Here is a 24115-nt window from a genome sequence, read left to right as displayed (position 1 = left end):
CAGTGGAGGAAACCCAATCAGAGACACACTCAGGCCTGTATCTAGCCCAGAAGGCAGATTCTGTCGCAGAGGATTCTGGGAGTGGGTATAATTTTTGAGGGAACGCATGATGCAGCGTCTTTGGCGGAAAACAGAGTCCCAGGAGGGAGAGTATGGCTGTCTCTCCTGTCAAAAGGATCGGGTGTCCCGGTTGGCTGCCTGGGAATCCAGAGAATGCTGAGTTGAGCTGCAGAGGGGATCCAGGGGGCCGAGGACCAGTGGAGGAAGAGGGGTTCAGTTCCAGGAAAGCCTGCCATGGTCGTGAGTACTGTGAACTGCCCCTAGGGGTCTGCCAAGTGTAGAGGGGACCACTCCAGAGAAGGTTCCAGGGATCCAGGAGTCAGCTAGCTGTAAAGGGGGTACCTAGTCAGAGGACCCTGAAGTGTATAGGGGGTACCAGTGGTTGGGCCCTGACGAGTCAGTGTACAGAGTTAAGAGTTGCAGCAGCAAAAGCAGTGACAAGGAGCTACCTCAGTCAGTGAAGGGCTGGAGGGAGCTGTTCAGTGACTTTTGAGCTACATCGAGTGTTAGGAGTTCTACAATCCTGGATCTTCTGAGTTAACAAACAAGTTCTTGATGTAAGGCCTCCTTACATCTAGTGTTTTCCACCAGAGATCCCCCCCCCCCCCAACACATATGTGTCCCCAGCAGAGTCCCCTTCACATCAGCTGTGCCCAGTAGAGTGCCCCCTTACATCAGGTACCCCATCACAGTCCCTCCTTACTTCAGGTGCCCCCCAGGTGTCCCTCCGCACATCAGAGTTGGAGATCCTGCAGGTGACTGCTATAAGGATTAGGGGTCATACAGTATAGTGGTGGCCAATAGGCAGGTGGGCTATAACTATGACCACAAAGGTGTGGACACTATTTTTGGTCAAGCTCTTGGGGATCCTAGAGATGGCTGCTCCAAGGATTAGGGGTCACGTAAGGGGGTGGGGTTAAGAACCCTTCACAGCTTCCCCTTAAGTAAAGCATGAGAAGGGATTCAAGGAACACAATACATTTAATTTAGCTTTCCACCAACTTTTATACAGCTAGTGCACCCAAAAATAAATAAGTTCATTTATTAGGCATTTTATTTTCTTTTTCTTTATAGAAATACAGAAATAGCTCACTTGAACAACAATAACCCTCTCCCCCCAAGAAAAAACACACTAAACCAGTATAGGTACATGTTTAAAACCCATTGTACTGCCGCTTTAAGCATGCACCATAATAAATGCACATTCCACCAAAAACATATGCTGAAAGTTTGCCTCACCGCTTTTCATAAATTAAGACCTATCATAACCCTGATTTTTCTGAATGATCTTGGGAGTAGTTGCAATGGTCTGTTTGTAGTCCTGAAGCCATGATAAGGAAGGGGTTCATTTCTTTCAGTTTCATAGCTAGTACCTGTATTTGTGATATAAGTTGGGTGCAGCTTTCACTGTTGCCCAGTGTGCGGAGAGGGGCAGGGTGCCGCACAGTTATGTCTTATGCCTCGTTTCCACTGAGTGGTACGGTTCGGAACAGTACACATTGCGTTTCCACTGCCAATAGTACCCTTTCATGATAGGCGTGGTGTAGCAGGAAAGCTGTGATAGAGGATTCTCTGTCAACCAATCAAAGTTCTGCAGAGTGTAGCTCCACCCTGTTGGTACGGTACTAATGTGCTTGGTACCCCAACGAAAGGGTACCAAAAAGTGGTACGGTACGGTTCGGAATTAGGGTACCATTCATAATGGAAACGGCATAAATAGCGTACCGTACCGAACCAAACCGTACCAGAAAGCTCAGTGGGCCATAATTCAAAAAATTGCAATTTACTAAAATGCAAGCCATTCAGTGCTCCAATAAACTGACTTTGCCTAGGCCTTGATAATGTCATCAGTCTGCTGCAGGCAGGAGAAGGCATTTCGCCTCTCCCCAGTGGTCAGACTGTAACATTGTAAAAAAATTTGTAGCAAGTCACAAGGTAAGGGGCTGATCTGGGTCTAACATTTTAGGCTCCAGTCACATGTAGGCGTCTCGGATCGCGGGCAGAATCGCCGCGATTCTGCCCGCAATCCTGAATCATTGCAAATTGTGGGACACCTGTGCAATTCCCAAGACTTGCAATGGCACCCCAAATGCAACGTGATTTTTATCGCGATTTTCACCCGACGAATCACGGTAAAATTGCGCGCAAAAAAAAAAACTTCTTGTCCTTTTTTTGGGTGACAGGCAACCAGCGATTCTGTTACTGTGATTTTACCGTGATTCGTCGAGCGACAATCACGTCAAAATTTCGCCGCGTTTGGGGTGCCATTGAAAGTCACGGGAATCGAACAGACGTTCCACGATTTTCAATGACTCGGGATCACGGGCAGAATCATGGCGATTCTGCCGGCGATCCGAGGCTCCTATATGTGAATGGAGCCTTATGAAAAACCACATGCTGTAGGCCTCAGGAATTAAATGACTATCATCTCAGTTTAGGAAATAGATACTCTGTTGATATCTGATCAAGGAAAGCGCTCCAGAGAAAAACCAATAAGGCATTTTCAGGAGAATTACTGTGATAAGCGCATGCATCTACTTATCAGGAAAAAGTACACTATATTACCAAAAGTATTGGGATGCCTGCCTTCACACACACATGAACTTTAATGGCTTCCCAGTCTTAGTCCATAGGGTTCAAGATTAAGTTGGCCCACCCTTTACAGCTATAACAGCTTCAACTCTTCTGGGAAGGCTGTCCACAAGGTTTAGGAGTGTGTCTATGGAAATGTTTGAGCATTCTTCCAGAAGCGCATGTGCGAGGTCAGGCACTGATTAGGACTAGAAGGCCTCAATCTAATTCATCCCAAAGGTGTTCTATCGGGTTGAGGTCAGGACTCTGTGCAGGCCAGTCAAGTTCCTCCACCCCAAACTCCCTCATCCATGTCTTTATGGACCTTGGAACAGGGAGGGGCCATCCCCAAACTGTTCCCACAAAGTTGGGAGCATGAAATTGTCCAAAATGTCTTTGTGTGCTGAGGCCAAATAGTTCCCTTCACTAGAACTAAGGGGCCATGCCCAACCCCTGAAAAACAACCCCACACCATAATCCCCCCTCCACCAAATGATTTTGACCAGTGCACAAAGCAAGGTCCATAAAGACATGGATGAGTGAGTTTGGGGTGGAAGAACTTGATTGGCCTACACAGAGTCCTAACCTCAACCCAATAGAACACTTTTGGGTTGAATTAGAGTGGAGACTGAGTGTCAGGCCTTCTCTCCAACATCAGTGCCTAACCTCACAAATGCACTTCTGGAAGAATAGTCAAACATTCCCATAGACACACTCCTAAACCTTGTGGACAGACTTCCCAGAAGAGTTGAAGCTGTTATAGCTGCAAAGGGTGGGCCAACTCAATATTGAACCCTATGGACTAAGACTGGGATGCCATCAAATTTCATGTTCGTGTAAAGTAAAGGCGTCCCAACTTTTGGTAATATAGTGTATATCTGATTCTAGGTCCACTTTCTAGAAGGGCATAGGTCTATATAATAATGAGAAGAAACAAATAATCAGCAAATTATATTTCAAGTGGTTCTAAAGGCTTAAGGTTTTTTTACCTTCATGCATTCTATGCATGAAGGTCAAAAAATCGAATCTGTGCAGCATCCCCCCCCCCTTAAAACTTACCTGAATCCCATCTCTATCCAGCGATGTGCACGAGAGCCTCAGCTCTCCGGGGGCTCCCCTTGCTGGGACAGAAGCAAGAGCGATCGGCTCCTGCTGCTGCTGCCAATCACAGCCAATGAGTAGAGAGGGGGCGGGGCCAAGGCCTCTCCCTCCTGCAGAGTTCCCCTCGTGCAAGCAGCATGCAATGGGGGCACCCAAGCCGGCTCTCTCCCAAGCCGTGGCTGTGTGTGTCCATTCATGCATTGAGCCATGGCTTGGGAGAGAGCCTGCTTGGGTGCCCCCATTGCAAGCTGCTTGCACTAGGGGAACTCTGCAGAAAGGAGAGGCCAGGAGCGCTGGTGAGGGACCTGAGAAGAGGAGGATTGGGGCTGCTCTGTGCAAAACCAACTGCACAAAGCAGGTGAGCATGACATCTTTATTATTTCAAAAGAAAAACAGCCTTTAATATCACTTTAAAGCCCGACTAGATTCAAAACTTTATTCTTTTAGTTTTTGAAGAGAGTGGGGAAGTGTTTGGGTTAACTGTAACCCTAATAGAAAAATTCAACATAATCTATTATGCACAATGCCTTCTTCACATCACAGCTTGAGATCAGAATGCACCTTGTAAAATATAATAACACATTTTAACCAATTATCACTTAGCTAAACCTGTAAAATGTTTGTTACAGTTGAGATATTCAATACAAGGTATGAAGGGATGGTGGTACCAATCTGAGGATCCAGAAGGCCAGGGGGTGAACATCTCTATCTACATTTAGTATAATATTTCCACAACCACCACATTCACACTGTGCCCCCAGGCAGTGGATATCGGTCATCTCGTGACCCCCCCCCTGTGTACATAGTGCAGTCCTTGGTGTTACTGGGCGGCCAGACAGCGGTTATGTACAATCCACGCACAAGTGTCAGTTAGTCTTGTTCTAGGAGGGTTTGAGTGAAAGCAACTGGAACTTCCTGAGACGATTGGCAGCCGTGACCACGTAGAAATGTTTCTGTAAGGAAAGATGGGAACATTCAATATTGTAATTAGTATCTATTGATGAGAAAACTGCAACAGACACATTGGTTGACTTGGATAGGTCTAACATAAAGTAGTATTTACAAGGAGATTTATGTAGGGATCGAACTATATAATTTTTTCAGGGCTGATACCAATTTTCTGGTCACCCTTCAGGCCGATAGCCGATATTAGGTCATATAGAAGCCTGTGATATGTGATCAGTGCTGTATCTTGGCCTAGGCCGACAAGGCCCAGGCCTAGGGAGGCATTTTGCAGGGGGGCAGCAAAAAAGCTGCCCCCCTGATGGCCACTGATGAAGCTTTACTGATATGCTGCACTGATGAAGCCGCACTGATGGGCACACATTGGTTGACTTGGATCAATCTACCATAAAGTAGTATTTACAAGGAGATTTATGTAGGGATCGAACAATATAATTTTTTCTGGGCTGATACCAATTTTCTGGTCACCCTTCAGGCCGATAGCCAATATTAGGTCATATAGAAGCCTGTGATATGTGATCAGTGCTGTATCTTGGCCTAGGCCGACAAGGCCCAGGCCTAGGGCGGCATTTTGCAGGGGGGCAGCAAAAAAGCTGCCCCCTGATGGCCACTGATGAAGCTTCACTGATATGCTGCACTGATGAAGCCGCACTGATGGACAGTAATGAGGCTGCACTGATGGGCACTGATGAGACTGAACTTATGGGAACTGATGAGGCTGCACTGATGGACACTCATAGACTGTGGTTGTGGTCTGTGGTTTACAGATGACAGGGCGGGTAATAAACCGGAAAGGGTGTGGCCTTTACAGGAAGGGGTGTGTCATATTCAAATTAGGGGCTGCCCAAGTTTAGTCAGGCCTAGGGCAGCACAAAACCTAAATACACTACTGTATGTGATGGTATGTAGTACCAACATCAAGAGTGTATAAATTCTCTAGGGAAAAGGGAATGACAAGGACCTAACCTCCCAGAGAGGTCCAAGGGGAGAGGGGGAATAAGGAAGGGGACAAATAAAATTTGGACTTTAGGGGTACTGTAGTCATGAATACAAAAGGGATAAAAAATCAATAGCTTTATTCAAAATGTTTAAAAATTCATAGCACACAGAGACATACAAATGTGCTACAGCAATACAAATAAATGAACAAAAACTAATTGCACTTGTAATTATCCCGTCAGGGATTTTCAAAAATCCAGGCATGTGTTCCTCGACATGTTTCGAGGTAAAAACCACTTCTTCAGGAGTAAATTTACACACTGTGCATATTCTGATGCTAAAGGCCACAGCAGATCACAGTCAAAGGGCCCAACCACCAAATTACCTCTCCCCGGCGGACATGGGAGACACTAGAGTGAACATACAAGGCCAATGATGGTGAACTTTGGCACTCCTGATGTTTTGGAACTACATTTCCACTGATGCTCAACTACAATACATCATGAATGAGCATCATGGGAAATGTAGTTCAAAAACATGTGGGGTGCCAAGGTTCGCCATCACTGTACTAGGCCATATAGAAGATAATATAACCAATCTGGGCAAACACACTACCGGACTCGAGAGACAGGGAATATCTAGAAGCCCAGGTTGGTTGTAGAACGGCTTGATATAATTAATATGGTAGAGGCAGGAAGAGTCATAGTACTTCCGGCAGATAAACCCCGCACGAGTCCAGAGCACACACGCCTCGGTGGAAAGAATAAACAGCGTCCGCCGCGTCCGTATTGCTGTAGAATTTAGCCGAAATTAGGTGCCGATATTCTGTACATTTAGGCCCCTTTCACACGATCAGGGCCACCTGTCCATTTTTCAGGCGGACCTGATTGGGCCACCCATTCTCCTCTATGGAGATGTATCCGCTGACACCCGCCTGGCATTCGATCTAACAACATCCGCTTAACCACTTAAGCCCCGGAGGATTTGGCTGCTCAAAGACCAGGCCCTATTTTGCGATTCGGCACTGCGTGAATTTAACGGACAATTGCGCGGTCGTGCGGCGCTGTACACAAATTAAATTGACGTCCTTTTTTTCCCCACAAACAGAGCTTTCTTTTGGTGGTATTTGATCACCTGTGCAATTTTTTTTTTCTGCGCTATAAACAAAAAAAGAGCAACAATTTTGAAAAAATAACAATATTTTTCAAATTTTTTTTATATGAAATTCTCAAAAAAAAATGTAAAAATCAAAATTTTTTAACATTTTAGGCCAATTTGTTTTCTGCTACATATTTTTGGTAAAAAAAATTGCAATAAGTGTATTTTAATTGGTTTACGCAAAAGTTATTGCGTTTACTAACTACGGGAAAGATTTCTGTTATTTTTATTGTTTTTTTTTTTTACTAGTAATGGCAGCGATCTGAGATTTGTTTTGCGGGACTGCGACATTGCGGCGGACAGATCGTACCCCTGACTGACATTTTTGACACTTTTGGGGGTACCAGTAACATTACTACAGTAATCAGTGCTATAAATATGCACTGTTACTGTAAAAATTACACTGGCAGGGAAGGGGTTAACTTTATTGGTGATCAAGGGGTTAAATGTATCCCTAGGGGCGTGATTCTAACTGTGCCAGGGGGCGTGGCTTGTGTTGTAACCACAGAGACATACGATCCTACATAGCAGGATCACATAGCCCAGGGATTTTCAAACTACGGCCCTCCAGCTGTTGTGGAACTACACGTCCCATGAGGCATTGTAAAACTCTTACATTCACAGACATGACTAGGCATGATGGGAATTGTAGTTCCTGAACAACTGGAGGGGCGTAGTTTGAAGACCCCTGACATAGCCTCTGTGCTTAAATCAGGGAGAATGACAGACAGCTGTGTTTACATCAGCTGTCTGTCCTTCTCCCTCTCTTGTGGAAGATCGGACATCAGAGCCGCCGGTCACACGCACGGGGATGTCAGTGAACGAGCGGGGGCGGGAGCACGCCTCCGGCGGCGCGCGCTCGCCCCCTACAGGCTCCTGGGCGAGCGACGTAGGTCTACCTCGCTTTGCCGAGGAGTGACTGACTGCCGCAGTAAATAGTCGTGCAGCAGTCGGCAAGTGGTTAAAACAGACGGATGACGATACGTTCGCAATTTCCGAGTCACAATAGTAACGAATTTGCACAAAGCCCAAAATAAATTATAATGAAACAAAATAACGTAAGGAATAATCCAAATATAACTTTGAAAATGAATTTGAATTTGAAAATTAATTCAAATCTGAACTAGAAACATATTGCAATAAATACAGTAAGGTATAAAAGTGAAATTGGGTGATGTATTTTGACAGCTTTATAGAAAGGAATAGATTAGAAAGAAATAGAATATAAGCAGAATAAAAGAATAGACTAGAATAAAACATAATTGAATAGAAAATAAAAGAATAGAATAAAACAAAATAGAATAGAAAATAAAAAAATAGAAAACAATAGAATAAAAACAGAAAAAAATAGAATGAAATAGAAAAAAATAGAATAGAAAAAGAATAGAACAAATACACGAAAAAGAAATTAGAGGAGCACTGAGTCACATAATTCCACCAATCATTGCCACATCCCTGAATATAACTGATTTCATCCATTGCTACCATCAATGATTCATGTATTGAAAGTGAAATGATTATGCACATGTCTGTTTCTTCATGTTTTTAAACACGCTATATTTATAATAAAATGTATTTTATATTTATATTACAATTTGGTCCTCGTTGGATAATTTACTGCCACTTTCAATCTATGCCTCCAAAGTCCCACGCTTATGGCAGGACGCAGTTCTTTATTTCTCTAGCCTAAGGCTTGACTATATATCGGATGTGTTTCCTGCCTAATTTCAAAAAGAATAGAACAAATATTGCCATTTTCCGAAATTCAAATTGATTGGAATCCGAATATATGAAACAAATTCCAAAAACGAATGATTCTAACATAATAAATATAACAAAACTAAATTATTAACTTAACAAACTAATCTGAATCAAAAAAATGTTCCCGTCATGCACATCTCTAGTATCCACATACTGTTGGCAATATACAGGAGGTGGGTGTGATCGTCAGATGTCTACAAACCAGAGGCGTAACTAGAACCTTCAGGGCCCCGGTGCAAGAAACCATGAAGGGCCCCCCCGGACCCCTGGCCGGGGGCCCTTCACCTTCAAACCCCGGGCTCTTCCCACTGATCCTGGGGCCCTTTACTCCGCTTGCGGGGCCCTTTATTGCGGTCCCACAGCGGGTCCCTTTCACAAGTTTTACAGTGGGCCCCCTTCCTGCTATCTTGGGGCCTCCCCACGGTGGTGGAATGCCAGGGCCCGGTTGCAAGTGTGACCTTTGCGATCCTGGAAGTTCACCCACTGGTGTCAGTAGTTTTTATTTTTAGGTATTTTAATTGTATTATTTTTTATCATTTTATTTTATTACAATGTCACTGACTATGACTCTGTCCATTTAGAGAAGCAAGGAGCTGGTAAATTACATATTTACCGACCCCTTCCTGGTTCTCTATTGTTACACATCCCCTGCAGCAGCTGGCAGGAAAGAGGAGGGATCACAGTGGGGGGGGGGGGGGGACCAGGGGAGCACACAGGGGCCCAGAGACAGCAGAACACAAGTGAACTGGATAGGAGGAGTGGTGGGGGTAGCATACAGAGGAACCAATCTCCTCCATTTTCTTTCTGCAGCTACAGGAGGAAAAAGGAGGACAGTGATTTCTCTACATGCTGCCCCCGCCTCCCCTCCTATCCAATTCTGGGCCCCCTGGAGCATTGGGCCCGGTTGCAATCGCAACCCCTGTAGTTACGCCCCTGCTACAAACGTTTGGGCATATGGTGCATATATAATAGTCACTGGACGTTTGACCATCCAAGATCTTCAATAAACATCCAATGATCATTTCATTCAAACCAGTAGCCTCATTCCTATACAAACACCCTTCACACCAGCTTTACCTCGAGGAAATACCTGTAGTTATCCATGCAAATTCCTTTTAAACAATACTTTTCTCCATCATCCAAAAACATTTGCTGGCTGCAAAGATTATGGTTTGACCATAGATGTGTAACTGTTACCCAAATCGATCATTAAATCCAAGGAACTAATTTTCGGTCATGTTTATGAGGTATGAGGTTCTTGTACTTAATAGGAAGATAAATTAAATACATTAGAGATGTGGAATACTTACTTTCCATTTCTTTTGGGCCATGTATTTCTGAAGCATGATCTGAGACTTCAAGCGAACTTTGTATTTCTTGGCCTTTAGGGGCAAATTCGTCAGCCACTCATGCTTTAAGCATTGTCCGGCGCTCAGTCTACAGCTAAAAGTAGGAAACAAAATAAAAACAACCAATAAAAAAAAATCGATGTCAATAGTCACATGGTCTTGCTGCAAATATTTGCTTATTTTTTCTTTTTTACTTTTTTTTTTCTGTCGAACTCAAGCCCTTTATGTCCATTTTCCTCCCTCTATAACGGAGAGTTCCACCTGAAAGTATATCTAAATCCAAGACCTTTTTATCTAGTTTTGGATAGAGAAGGGGAAGGCCAAAGCCCCTTTGAGATTTTGTATGGCCACCTATGTCCCCTTAGGGGAGACTTCCCTTTACTTACTCTCCTGTAGACAGAACGTGAAGTGAGAGGAAATGCCCCTTACCAAGGGACAGTGGCGGAGCTAGACTTTTAAAACAGGGGTGGCAAAGGGTTTGCAAGGTATCCTGTATGTGCTGTCGCATTATGTTTTGTTTTGGAGCCGTTTGGAACACGAAGGAGCTGCGTGTCAGCTTAACCAATGAACAGTGTAGCAGCAACACATCCCCCATATAGACCTCCCCCCGTAAAGTAGGCCAGGGTAAGGTGAGGTCCCTTCCCCATATAGATCCCTATAGATCGCCCTTACAGCATGCCAGGGTGAGGTGAGGTCCCGTCCCCCATATAGATCCCCCCTTACAGCAGGCCAGGGTGAGGTGAGGTCCGGGGACCTCACCTCACCCTGGTCTACTGTACGGGGGGAGATCTGTATGGGGGACAGGACCTCACCTCACCCTGGTCTACTGTAAGGGGGGATCTATATGGGGGACCTCACCTCACCCTAGCCTGCTGTAAGGGGGAGATCTATATGGGGGACGGAACCTCACCTCACCCTGGCCTGCTGTAAGGGGGGATCTTAATGGAGGACCTCACCTCACCCTGGCATGCTGTAAGGGGGATCTATATGGGACCTCACCTCACCCTGGCCTGCTGTAAGGGCGGATCTATATGGGGGTCCTCACCTCACCCTGGCATGCTGTAAGGGGGATCTATATGGGACCTCACCTCACCCTGGCCTGCTGTAAGGGCGGATCTATATGGGGGTCCTCACCTCACCCTGGCATGCTGTAAGGGGGATCTATATGGGACCTCACCTCACCCTGGCCTGCTGTAAGGGGGGATCTATATGGGGGACCTGGTCACGGCGTGGCTGCTCACCGCTCAGTCAGGAGAACTAGCTGCAGGCAGGCAGACGGAAGATGTGGGACAGATGTCGGGCTCTGTTCTGCTACCTTCTACCACCACTGAGTGTCGTACGTTCGGCGATGTGACTGTCGCCCACACTCTATCGTTTAGCCCTACCAATGAGTGTAATGTTTTCAGCGGGTGGCAACAGGGGTGGCAAGGACTTTGTCTGGGGTGGCAATTGCCACCCCAGCTAGCCCTCTGGCTCCGCCACTGCCATGGGAAATGCCTTTTTAAACAATTGCCACCCTAACAAGTTTAACGCTTTCACTTTCAGGACCAATGATAACAGTCACCAAGACAAATACAGAAAGTAAACCTCCCAAACGATGACACAGACAGCAATAAAAACCTTAACTATGCGAGAGGTGCACCATACCAGTGGTCAAATATTTCACAGTGATGTTTTAATAAAAACAAATAATTCAACACATTTCGGGTTGGGACCTTCAGAGCCGGTTCACACTAGCGCGACACGACTCCTTACTACTTCGGGGGCGACTTGTGCATTCCCATGCACCACGACTTCGGAGCGACTTGCAAGGACTTCACATAATGAAAGTCTATGCAAGTCGCTCCGAGGTCGCCCCCGAAGTAGTACAGGACCCTTTTTCTAAGTCGGAGCGACTTGTGTCGCTCCTATTAGGACGGGTCCTGTAGCGGTCAATGGACCACGAGGGAGCGCGACTTGTCAGGCTGACAAGTCGCGCTAGTGTGAACCGGCTCTAAGGGTTTGTATATTGTAAGATTTCAAATGTGGTTGGATTCAACTGACTTACAATAGTTGTATACAGTATACCAGGGGTCTCCAAACTGCGGCCCGGGGGCCAGATGTGGCCCCTGCTTGCCTTTATCTGGCCCTCAGGGCACCATTTCTCCAACTGGTATGATGCACTATCCCTGCCACTGACACCAACAAGGGGGCATTATTTCCTCCACAGATACCAATGATGGGATACTATTCCTCCTACTAATAGGGCACTACTCCTCCTACTGACCACCAGCCCTGAGGCCATATTTATTCTCACTGATGCTGGGTCTGGACATTTTCTGCCCCCACTGGCAAAAATCCGGCCCTCCTAAAGTCTGAAGGACAATAAACTGGACCTTCGTTTGAAAAGTTTGGAGACCCCTGCAGTATACCGTATGTGAAATGAGATTCTGCCACTAGCAATTTATGTAGCGTGGAACAATAAAAACCTTACAAGGGTTCTTTCGCCTCACCAAAAATTTCAAAACTTTCATCCTAAAATGTGCTGTTGTAAAGTAAATCGGGGGTGTAATTTCAAATCGTATAACAGATTTGATTATACCCCACTTAGAAAGGATACAGGTTGTTTTCCCAATTAATGGCTTGTATCTGTACAAGTAAATCTGCCATACACAGGAGCTAATTGTGACCATATATGGGGAAAAAATCATTCAGGACTAGTTCTATCTTTATAATAAAAAATGATATTATAAAAAAATATAATAACAAAAATAACAAACTACTGACACCAGTAGCGGAACTATCGTGGTTGCAACCGAGCCCTGGTATTCCTCCACTGGGCTCAGAGGGAAGGGCCCCGGCCAGGGGGACCCTTCATGATTTCTTGCACCGGGGCCCTAAAGGTTCCAATAACTCCTCTGGGGCCTTAAAAGATCAGGTCGTGCAGTTGTCTCTGCCAAGTGGCATTAGAGCCAGGATTATGCAGGAACCATCAGATGGGAGGTCAATCAGCTACAGCTCATGGAACCCCCTAGCAACCACTGGAGGAACCCAAAGGTTTCACGGAACCCTGGTTGAGTATGGCTGTTCTAAAGTAACTCCATGACTGCCAGAGATGTCTATGTAATACAGCCATTTGGCTGAGAAGTTGATGATTTGAAATTTGCACTATACCGGAGGGTATCATAACCGCTCTCTACCGCAAATGGTAGTAACTGGGGGGAGTATGGCTGTTTTTAACCACTTGCCGACCGCTCACTCGATCTCTGCTGCGGCAAAGTGTCTCGTTCCCGTCCAGCGACGTAGACCTACGTCGCTGGACTCCTCCCCTTGTGGGCGGCGCACGCGCACCACCGGAGGCTCGCTCCCGCTGTATTCAGTCACAGCGGGAGTCGGGCCAGGGGAGGAGCGGCGGTAATCACCGCCGCTCTTCCCCGATCGTCTGGGAATCGAGTTTGGAGATCCGCCCGCTTGTATAAACAAAGCGGGCGGATCTCCTAAGTGACAGACAGTGACAGATTGCAGGGTTCAGCGTAGCTGAACATGCGATCTGTCCCTGTGTCACTCAATCACCTCCCCCCACACACGTTAGTAAGCACCAGGCATACATTAACCCTTCCCTCTCCAATAAAATTAACCCCTTCCCTGCCAGTGTCATTTTTACAGTAACAGTGCATATTTATAGCACTGTTTACTGTAGTAATGTCACTGGTAACCCCAAAAGTGTCAAAAATGTCAGTGAAGGGTCCAATCTGTCCGCCGCAATGTCGCAGTCCCGCAAAAAAAAAAAAACGCAGATCGCCGCCATTACTCGTTAAAAAAAAAACACCAAAAATGACAGAAATCTTTACCTTAGTTAGTAAACGCAATAACTTTTGCGCAAACCAATCAAAATACGCTTATTGTGATTTTTTTTTACCAAACATAGGTAGCAGAAAACAAATTGGCCAAAAATTTAAAAAAATTTTGATTTTTACATTTTTTTGGGGGGGAATTTCATAAAAAAAATGTGAAAAATATTATTTTTTCAAAATTTACGCTCTTTTTTTTTATAGCGCATAAAGTAAAAATCGCACAGGTGATCAAATACAACCAAAAGAAAGCTCTGTTTGTGGGAAAAAAAGGACGTAAATTTCGTTTGGGTACGGCGTCGCACGACCGCGCAATTGTCAGTTAAAGTCGCACAGTGCCGAATCGCAAAAAGTGGCCTGGACGTAAGACAGCAAAATCCTCCGGTGGTAAAGTGGTTAAAAGACTCTTGGATGTACATCTCAAAGATCAAAACATTCAGGGGTATGGGAAGTGAATACGTCCACACACACACCTACACAGGTTGAACTGGATGGACTATTGTCTTTATTCAACCTCAACTACTATGTAACTATGTAACTATCATACAGTCCTACTGTAATGGAATCTCCTTCCAGCTGTAGGGCATCCCTGCTTTATAACATCATCAAAGAAACTTTTTACATTTTATTACCTCTTTTCTTTGAGCAAAAGCCCTGAGATGAAGTCTTTGGCCTCTTCGGACACCTGATCGAATGCCTCCGAGTCAAAGTCCCAGTTGCAATTGACAATGTAGTTCATGGTTTCTGCATCACTTTCTCCCAGAAATGGAGATAGACCGCTGAGTCTAACAAAGAAAAAAAATGATGCCCGGGTGGAGAACAATTTCACATATGGAAAGCTGAGCTCCTAGCTGTTTTTTAACTTAATTATAAACCAATGATTGGGACTGCCAGCTTAACAGCAAGAGCCTCTGCGTCAATCATGAGGGCCACTGGCGAGAAACGTAAAAGGTTAATGTAACTACCAATAAAGTGTGAGAACAGGTGCGCTGATGGGATGGCTACTATCCACACCGATAAATAAACTGCAGCACTCACCAACACAAGTACTCAAGAGCTTGCAAAGAGAAATATCAAAGCAAAGGGTAATGCGCTATTCAGATGTGTGATGAAGCTAAAATAATAATATGATAAACCAAGAAGTGTAATAGATAAAAACAATATGATAAACCTTCAATATATATATATATATATATATATATATAAATAACAAGCAAGTAAAAATCAAATGCTGAATAAATATAAAGTCCAAATATATTTAAAAAAAAATTTCCCCTTTAAAAAAAAAAAAATTCCCAATTGCAGTGAATTTCTAAACGTGCAAACGATGCCAAAAAGTGCAAAAAAAAAAAAAAGAATTGAAAAATGTAAGTCTAGAGATAAAAAATATATATAATATTGAAAGTCCAAAAGGGAAAGTTCAAGAAAAAAGTCTGTGAAAAGTTCATCCACTCATCGATTGGATAATCTGGTGCTCTCACCTCTAACAATCAAGTCAATGCTTGTGACAAACTGTGATAAAATTCCTCCCTGTGGGGTGACTTCTCCTCTCGATGTTTTTCCCCCAGATATATAAATAAAAAATAAACAGCATATAGTGTAATATTGCTTCACGTCACTAGCTCCTCCTACGCGTTACGTCATAGACAGGTGACATCCAAAGGCTTTGTCTCTTTATACTGAAGGTGAGCGCGCATTTTAGCCACGCATTTTGCTTTTATATTCGTTTAACTACCACCCTCCCCAGCCACACATACTCACCTTCCTTTTGCTGCCCCAACATTCTTCTTTTGAAGGGGTCAAGGGAGAAAGTTCTGGGAAAACCAAGTCAAGATTTGAAGCTAACACAGGGCAGGGACTGCCTTCCGACCCCCATATGATATACCTAGGCCAAGCACCGGTGCTCTGACATAGGTGGAAAATGAATGCGCCACAGGGTCCTCCGTGTCCGAGTATTCCTCTTTGCTCCCAGTGTTTGTATTATTGTATATACACTCATCGGCTACTTTATTAGGTATACCAGGTCTTCAGATCTGCCTTAATTCTTCGTGGCATAGAGTTGGAAACATTCCTCAGAGGTTTTGCTCCATAGTGACATGATAGCATCACGCAGTTGCTGCAGATTTGTCAGCTGCACATCCATGATGCGAATCTCCCCTTCCACCACATCCCAAAGGTGCTCTTTTGGATTGAGATCTGGTGACACCACCAGCCTGAACCAGTAAAACAAAAATTCTAACCCTACCATCTGAATGTCGCAGCTGAAATGGAGACTCATCAGACCAGGCAACACTTTTCCAATCCTCTGTTGTCCAATATTGGTGAGGCTGTGCGAATTGTAGCAGACAGGAGTGGCACCCAGTGTGATCTTCCGCTGCTGTAGCCCATTTGCTTCAAGGGTCGATGTGTTTGTGCATTATGGTATTCTGCATACCTTGGTGTGTAATGAGTGGTTATTTGAGTTAGTGTTGCCTTTCTTTCCTCTTGAACCAATCTGCCCATTCTCCTCTGACCTCAACAAGGCATTTTCCTCCACACAACTGCCGCTCACTGGATATTTTCTCTTTTTCGGACCATTCTCTGTAAACCCGAGAGATAGTTGTGTGTGAAAATCCCAGTTGATCAGCAGTTTTTGAAATGCTTAGACCAGCCCATCTGGCATCAACAACCATGCCATGTTCAAAGATACTTAAATCCCCTTTCTTCCCTATTCTGATGCTCGGTTTAAACTTCAGCAAGTTGTCTTTACCACGTCTAGATGCCTAAGTGCATTGTGATTGGCTGATTAGCAATTTTTGTTATCAAGCAATTGAACAGGTGTACCTAATAAAGTGGTCAGTGAGTGTATAGGTACCGCTGAGGAAGAGGGAAGAAAAATATACCTGATGTTTTAAGCACAGGTTCACTTCAGACTTCATCCTTCACATAATAAAACCCTCAGGGCCTATTAATGTCTTTGCATTACCAAGCTGCAGTGCCATTCAGTCCCGGTTCACATCAGTGTGATGACAGACATCCAGGGCTGGCCCAAGACATTGTGCTGCCTGGGTCCGAGAATTAAATGCTGCCCCCCCCCAAAAATAAATTCACGCCCTCCAAGAGGCCCCCACATTCTATAGGACTATGAAAGCAGTCAGAGGAGTGTGAGTGTGTACGGAGTGACAGCAGGAGCAGGACAGAGCAGTAGACACTGGGCAGATGAGCGCACCAGGCTCTCTCCTGTCTATAGTGCCACAGTGCCCTGCAGGGCTGCGGGCATTGTACAGGAGAATGCAGTGCTGCGGGCATAATACAGAAGAATGCTGGGCTGTAGGCATGGTACAGGAAAATGCAGGGCCGCGGGCATGGTGCAGGAGAATGCGGGGCTGCGGCCATGGTACAGGAGAATGCAGGGCTGCGGGCATTGTACAGGAGAATGCCGTGCTGCGGGCATAATACAGAAGAATGCTGGGCTGTAGGCATGGTACAGGAAAATGCAGGGCTGCGGGCATGGTACAGGAGAATGCGGGGCTGCGGCCATGGTACAGGAGAATGCAGGGCTGCGGGCATGGTAGAGGAGAATGCGGGGCTGCGGGCATGGTACAGGAGAATGCAGGGCTGCGGGCATGGTGCATAAGAATGCAGGGCTGAGGGCATGGTGCAGGAGAATGCGGGGCTGCGGGCATGGTGCAGGAGAATGCAGGGCTGCGGGTATGGTGCATGAGAATGCAGGGCTGCGGGCATGGTGCAAGAGAATGCAGTGCTGCGGGCATGGTAGAGGAGAATGCGGGTCTGCGGGCATGGTACAAAAGAATGCGGGGCTGCGGGCGTACTACAGGAGATGCAGTGCTGTGGGTATGTACCATGCCCGCAGCACTGCATCTTCTGTAGTATGCCTGCAGCCCCGCATAATGGCAGGTAGTTTGGCTGTGGAGCAGTCTCACTTACCTGTTTATAAAGGCGCCTTAGGATTTAAAAATGGCGCCACCCGGCGCCAACACGTCACCGCGCATTCACCGCCGCCACCATTCAGGAAAGCTCGTACATGTTCGGCTATTCCCAGAAATAGGGGAACGTTTACGGGCTTTCCCGAGCGGCGGCGCAGTGTGCATGTCAGGCCGGCTGCGGACCTTTTTTTTTTTTTTTTTTAACAATAGCCGAAGAAGAGAAGAGGCGGCCGGGGTCCGCCCCTCTCTAAGTGCCGCCTGGGTCCCATGGTCCCACCAGGACCCATGGTAGGGCCGGCCCTGCAGACATCGCATGTGATTCGCAGCGCACTACAGATTGTATGGCTGAATTTGCATTGAATTCGGATACAACTCGTTCAGGACCCTTTTTTTGGTCTGCAGCAGATATGGATCGCATGGTGGTTCACACCTATGTGATCCGATTCATGTCTGAACTGACAGTTCGCACTGCGAGATGCTAACTGATCTGGGGGTTTTGTTAACTTTGCATTGACACCCCCAGCGATTCGCATATGGCAGTGTGAACTGCCTGCGATTTGAATGCGATGTGGGAAACCGCAGTGGATTCGCAGGGTTCCCGCATTGCAAATATGTGAACCAGCACTTATTCTGAATCGCACCCCAATGCACTAAAGCCCCGTACACACGCACAGATCGTCGTCATACAAACGTCGGCGGACGAAAGATCTGCCGATTGTACGCGTGTTAGTATGGTGCCTCCGACAGCTGTCTGCACACAATCCGCGGACAAGAGTCTTTCTTGCAAACATGAAAATTTTTGTCTGCGGACACCAGAACGGACGATTGTTCGCCTGTCAGTACAGAAATCAGCCGACAGACTGCAGATTTGCAAGACTGGGCATGCTCAGAAAATAAAAAACACAGGGAAAGTTAACCATTACATGACATCACTTCTGCAGTCAGCTGAAGTCTGTGGACAAAATTCTTGTGCTGTCCTTGTGCTGTCTTTGCACTTTTCAACAGACACCGACATCCCGGGGAGAAAAGACGAACATTTGTATGACGACGATCTGTGCGTGTGTACGGGGCTTAAGGCATCACACAGTTGTGTTACAATACAAAAAAAAAAGATCTCACACATCCCCCTTTTGGCACATCAGGGTGTAGTCCATTCATTTCAATAGGCTGCCTTATTACAATGCATTTCAATGACATAATGTGCCTTAACACACCACAGAGAAGTAAAGAGACCCTTATTCTTACCCCTAACCCCTGATCAAAACCTTTAAACATATCCTTACTCTATACCCTTTTCATGCCTGGCCATAGTATGACATGGTCAGAAATGAGTGTTTCTGCAAACGCATGTAAAACGTGCTAAATTGCACAACGCACTTGTGGTTCCATTATTTCTTAATGGCACCCCAATTGCAGGTAGCAGTCATCCCTTTTGCCACAACAAAATGCACAAAAATAGCGCAACGCTAATCGCACTTGTTTCATGTCCAAAAAGCACAATCTTCTTTAGTACGTTTTTGGAATGGAAGGAGGCCCATTCAAAAATGCGCAACAAAACACCCCAAAAACGTGTCATGGTGGTGTCACGCAAGTGTGAACGAGGCCTAAAGCTGACGGTTTTCAGGGTGAGAATGTAACAGTATAAAAATATTACTATCAGAGTTGGTTCACACTAATCCGACTCAAAGTAGCCCCAACTTCGGGCGACTAATGAAGTTGCCCGACTTGAGCGCGGCTTGCAAGGACTTCTCATAATAGAAGTCAATACAAGTCACTCCAACTTTGCCAAAAAATAGTGCAGGAACCTTTTTCTAAGTCGGAGCGACTAGAGTCGCTCTGATTAGAACGGTCCCATTGCACAGCATTGGGAGCTACTTGTCAGGCGACTAAGACGCCTGACAAGTCGGATCAGTGTGAACCGGCACTCATACTGATAATGGAAAAAAAAACTTGCAACAAACAACAATGTAACAAATCCTCTGTTGCTGATTTATAAACAAAAGTAGCACAGCAAAAGTCCCAGATCCAACCCATTGGGTAACTTACAGCATGTAGGTAATGACCCCCACGCTCCACATATCGGTTGGGAAGGACACAAAGTCATAATTTACCACTTCTGGAGCCAAAAACTCTGGAGTTCCAAAATTCACCTTCAGCTTCTCTCTTGGCTTGTACCTGTGAAACCAGTGCGGGATATTAAATGGACAATAAACCATATCCTTATCCTCCAAAAATACACATCCACTACGTACTGGCCATGTAATCTATTTTAATCATTTATTACTGAGTACTCTGCTCTATGCACACTACAAATTCCATAGTCCATCTCAGGAGCGAGCAAGAGAGGGTGGCTACCTTCCTGAATACAGAGGGACCATGGAGAGCGAACGTAGCCACCCTCTAACAGGAAGTCGGATCACTGCAGGAAAAAAGGAACTTGGAGATTTGTAGGAAGCTGAGAGCAATAGAAGGAATTTTATTAAATAGAATGAAAAAAAAAATATATATATATATATATATATATATATATATATATACTGTAGATATAGATATCTACAGTATATATAGATATATATATAATTTTGTTTTTTGATTTACCAATATTGATTTTACACATTTCATACATGGCCATGAAATTATACATTAGATCAGGCATGTCCAACCTGCGGCCCGGAACCACAGGCAATGCGGCCCACTGCCCCCTGCCGATATTATTTTTGCTGGGGAGGGAGGAAGGAAGTCGGGGTTGGGGGCACGGCCACATGGTGGTTAGAGTGTTCCTTTATTATCTCTCAGAAGAAGTAAACCTCTGTATACTGATTCCATTTCATTTGATCATCCTCTAGTTGTGTTAAATTAGTGCGGGGGGCGCGGCGGCGCGGGAAGGGCGCAGCGGCATTTTATTACTTATATACCTTAACTATAGTATATATTTTATATGCGGCCCGAGAAAATTTCTCTACACTCAATGTGGCCCAGAGAAGCCAAAAGGTTGGACACCCATGCATTAGATGTATTCATTTATATAATTTTTCTATTCATATTTTTCGTATCTTTATAGCTCTGATAAAGGGGGTGATTTCTGGTCCCTGAAAGGCATCGGCTCTGTGACAAAGCTTTTTATGGGATTCTATATTGACGAAATTCTTGGTGTAATGCTTCAACCTCCGATTCATTTTATTTATTTATTTTTTTAGCTTTATGCACACTACAGTACAAATCCATAGTCTAGAGTAGGGATCGACCAATTATCGGTAAAGCTGATATATCGAGGGCCGATATGCACTTTCCCTGATATATCAGAATCGGCCCCTGAGGTTACCGATATTGCCGTTATTTAGGGAAAGTGCTATACAGGAGTGATGCCTGCAGCTAGAGGCATCACCCTGGTATCGGCGTCCATAGCCAACGGTCGCCTGCCTTGTAATGACAACCGATGCGGCTGAGAAGCCGCCCGGCTGTCATTACAAGGAGCGGGAGGGGACGTCCCCCGCCCCTTCAGCCGCCTTCCGCGGCTCGCCCTGGTCTCCCGTTCCACCGGAGACCTGGGCAATCAACCTGCACGGCCGCCGAAGACCCGATCAAAGCCGCATTCGGCTCTGATCGGGTTTCCATGCAAGAACCCAGAAGTGATGTCATGACATCACTTCCGGGTACTCGGCGCCAGATTCAAAAAATTACAGCATTCAAAACAGTCAAACTTGGCGTTTTTAAGGGCTCTTTCACACGGGCGCTCCGTATGTCCGCAAATCATCCTATTTTTTTGCGGATGATTTGCGGACATAATGTAAGTCAATGGCATTGCGGATGTCAGCGGAATACCATCCGCTGACATCCGATTTTCTTCCTTTCAGTTCTGTTCCGTTTTCTGGAACGGAACAGAACCCTATTTTTTCCTCCGTTCAAAAAACCGAAAGGAAGGAAAATCGGATGTCAGCGGTGTCCTCCGCTGACATCCGCAATGCCCATAGACTTACATTATGTCCGCATATCATCCGCAAACGGATGGGATGATATGCGGGCATACGGAGCGGATGACACAAATGTCATCTGCTCCGTGAAAAAAAAAAAAAAAAGTCCCGCAGCGGACAAAAACAGCGGAGCGGCCGTCTGAAAGAGCCCTTATGCTTTTAAGTGCAGAGGAGGGGTTTGGGGTCTTTTAGACCCCCAGATCCCTCCACAGTAATACCTGTCAAGAAAAAAAATGTAAATTTTTTTTTTAAATGTGCAAAAATATCGGCCAATATCGCCCGATACCGATATGCATTGACCAAAATATTGGTATCGGTATCGGCAACGAAAAACCGATATCGGTCGATCACTAGTCTAGAGTCCTTCTCAAGAGCGAGCTACTTTCCTACATACAGAGGGACCATGGAGAATGAGCATAGCCACCCTCTAACAGAAAGTCATATCACAGCAGGAGAAAAAAAAAAACGGGGGTTTAGAGAAGGTTGAGAACCACAGATGGGACTTTTCTGAGTAAAGAATACAAACTGGGAATAGCTTTAAAAATATATATATATATCATTATATACTGTACATTATGTGAACCTTGTCCATACTGTTCAAGGTGTAGCATATAATATTTGTATTTTCTTTTCTTAGACAACATTCCCACATAAAAGAGCTGTGCGTGTTTTATATGAAATCTCTGATAACTGCGGCAAGGGATTGTTTACCTTCTCGCTAGTCCAAAATCAATAATTTTGATTTGGTTTCCAGTCCGACTGACGCACAAAATATTTTCAGGCTGAAAAAAAGAAGAAGCTTTGATTAATATCAGCAATGCATGTTACGTTGTTTTACCAAGTCTTTACTTTTTTTTATCAGACAAAATTCTTTAAATTATAAAAAAAAAAAAAAAAACTCTTGCCTACAAAACATTTTATTTGTGGAGAAAGCAGAACTAAAACGTTTTTTTTTTTTCATTTTGGATAGGGTAAGGGAGGATTATAACCCCTGTTCGCCATCTGTGTCTCATTGGGGAGATTTCCCTTCACTTCCTATCCCATAGCTAAAACAGGAAGTGGGAGGAAATCCCTCCAAAGTGAGGAAAACCCTGGCTGTCACCAGAACTAGTGTTCCCATTGGAAGATATCCCCTCTATTCCTGTTCTGTTCCTGTTCTGGTGACAACCTAAATTTAGGATTTTCTTTCTCAATGATAATGATAAAACATGACAATTAGGGGCACAGACCACAATAGAAATCTGACAGGGGTTCTAATCTGCATCCACTCTACAAAACTAAAGAGGAAGTCTTGTCTTCAGTTACACTTTAAAGCTGGGCTCCAGGTAAGCAATTAACCACTTAACCCCCGGAAGATTTTACCCCCTTCCTGACCAGGGGGTATTTTGCGATTCGGCACTGCGTGAATTTAACAGACAATTGCGCGGTCGTGCGACGCTGTACCTAAACGAATTTGACGTCCTTTTTTTTCCCACAAACAGAGCTTTCTTTTGGTGGTATTTGATCACCTATGCGATTTTTTGATCATGCGCTATAAACAAAAAAAGAGCGACAATTTTGCAAAAATAACAATATTTTTCACATTTTTTTATATGAAATTCCCCAAAAAAAATTTTTAAAATCTAAATTTTTTAAAATTTTCGGCCAATTTGTTTTATGCTACATATGTTTGGTAAAAAAAAAAATCGCAAAAAGCGTATTTTGATTGGTTTGCGCAAAAGTTATCGTGTTTACTAACAAAGGGAAAGGTTTTTGTCATTTTTGTTTTTTTTTTAACGCGTAATGGCGACGATCTGCGATTTTTTTTGCGGTACTGCGACATTGGGGCGGACAGATCGGACCCTTGACTGACATTTTTGACACTTTTGGGGGTACCAGTGACATTACTGCAGTAATCAGTGCTATACATATGCACTGTTACTGTAAAATGACACTGGTAGTGAAGGGGTTAACTTTATTTGAGAGGGAGGGGCTGTGTGTGTCCCTAGGGGCGTGATTCTAACTGTGATTGGCTGTGGCTTAAAGTGTAGGAACAATGATCAACGGTCCTACATAGTAGAACCGTATGATCAGTGTTTCTACACAGGGGAGAATGACAGGCGGCTTGTTTACATTAGCTGCCTGCCTTTCTCCCGCTGTCACGGACGATCGTGACCGCGCGGGAGCGGGAGCGCGCCTCCGGCGGCGTGCGCTCGCTCGCTCCCCAGAGCCTCACAGGCTAGTGACGTACCGGTACATCACTTTGCCTGTGAGGGGCTGACCGCCGCAGTATATGTACTTGCGGCAGTCGGCAAGTGGTTAAAAGACCAATGCAATACACTCTATTCAGGGACAGTTTTATCTGCGATAGGATTTCTGTCTTGTCCATCCAGTCTTGATATTTACACAGCCCTGCTGCACAGCAAAGTCCTGTGTCCCTGCTTGCAGGTAAAGTAGTCGTTTGGCATAATCCTAACTAGTGATCGACCGATTATTGGCAAAGCGGA

The 24115-nt window shown here is 45.0% G+C and overlaps 1 protein-coding gene across 1 annotated transcript in view; it reads right to left on the bottom strand.

Moving 5' to 3' along the window:
* Window positions 1-4135: 4135 nt before the first annotated feature.
* The window catches only part of MYLK3 (myosin light chain kinase 3), a gene marked incomplete at its 5' end in the record, with an annotated part of 60641 nt that continues 40661 nt past the window's right edge, over window positions 4136-24115 (bottom strand). Inside the window, 5 exons of the mRNA XM_082269947.1 lie at window positions 4136-4685; window positions 9864-9996; window positions 14365-14517; window positions 19705-19833; window positions 22341-22411. Of these exons, the coding sequence (XP_082126073.1) occupies window positions 4614-4685; window positions 9864-9996; window positions 14365-14517; window positions 19705-19833; window positions 22341-22411 (558 nt within the window). The 3' untranslated portion in view covers window positions 4136-4613. The remainder of the gene's footprint in view (window positions 4686-9863; window positions 9997-14364; window positions 14518-19704; window positions 19834-22340; window positions 22412-24115) is intronic.

This window comes from Pelophylax lessonae (assembly GCF_965119305.1).
Source record: "Pelophylax lessonae genome assembly, chromosome: 10".
Classification (NCBI taxonomy): Eukaryota; Metazoa; Chordata; class Amphibia; order Anura; family Ranidae; genus Pelophylax; species Pelophylax lessonae.
Note: the sequence above shows the minus strand (reverse complement) of the source record. Positions and strands in the feature narration are given on the sequence as shown.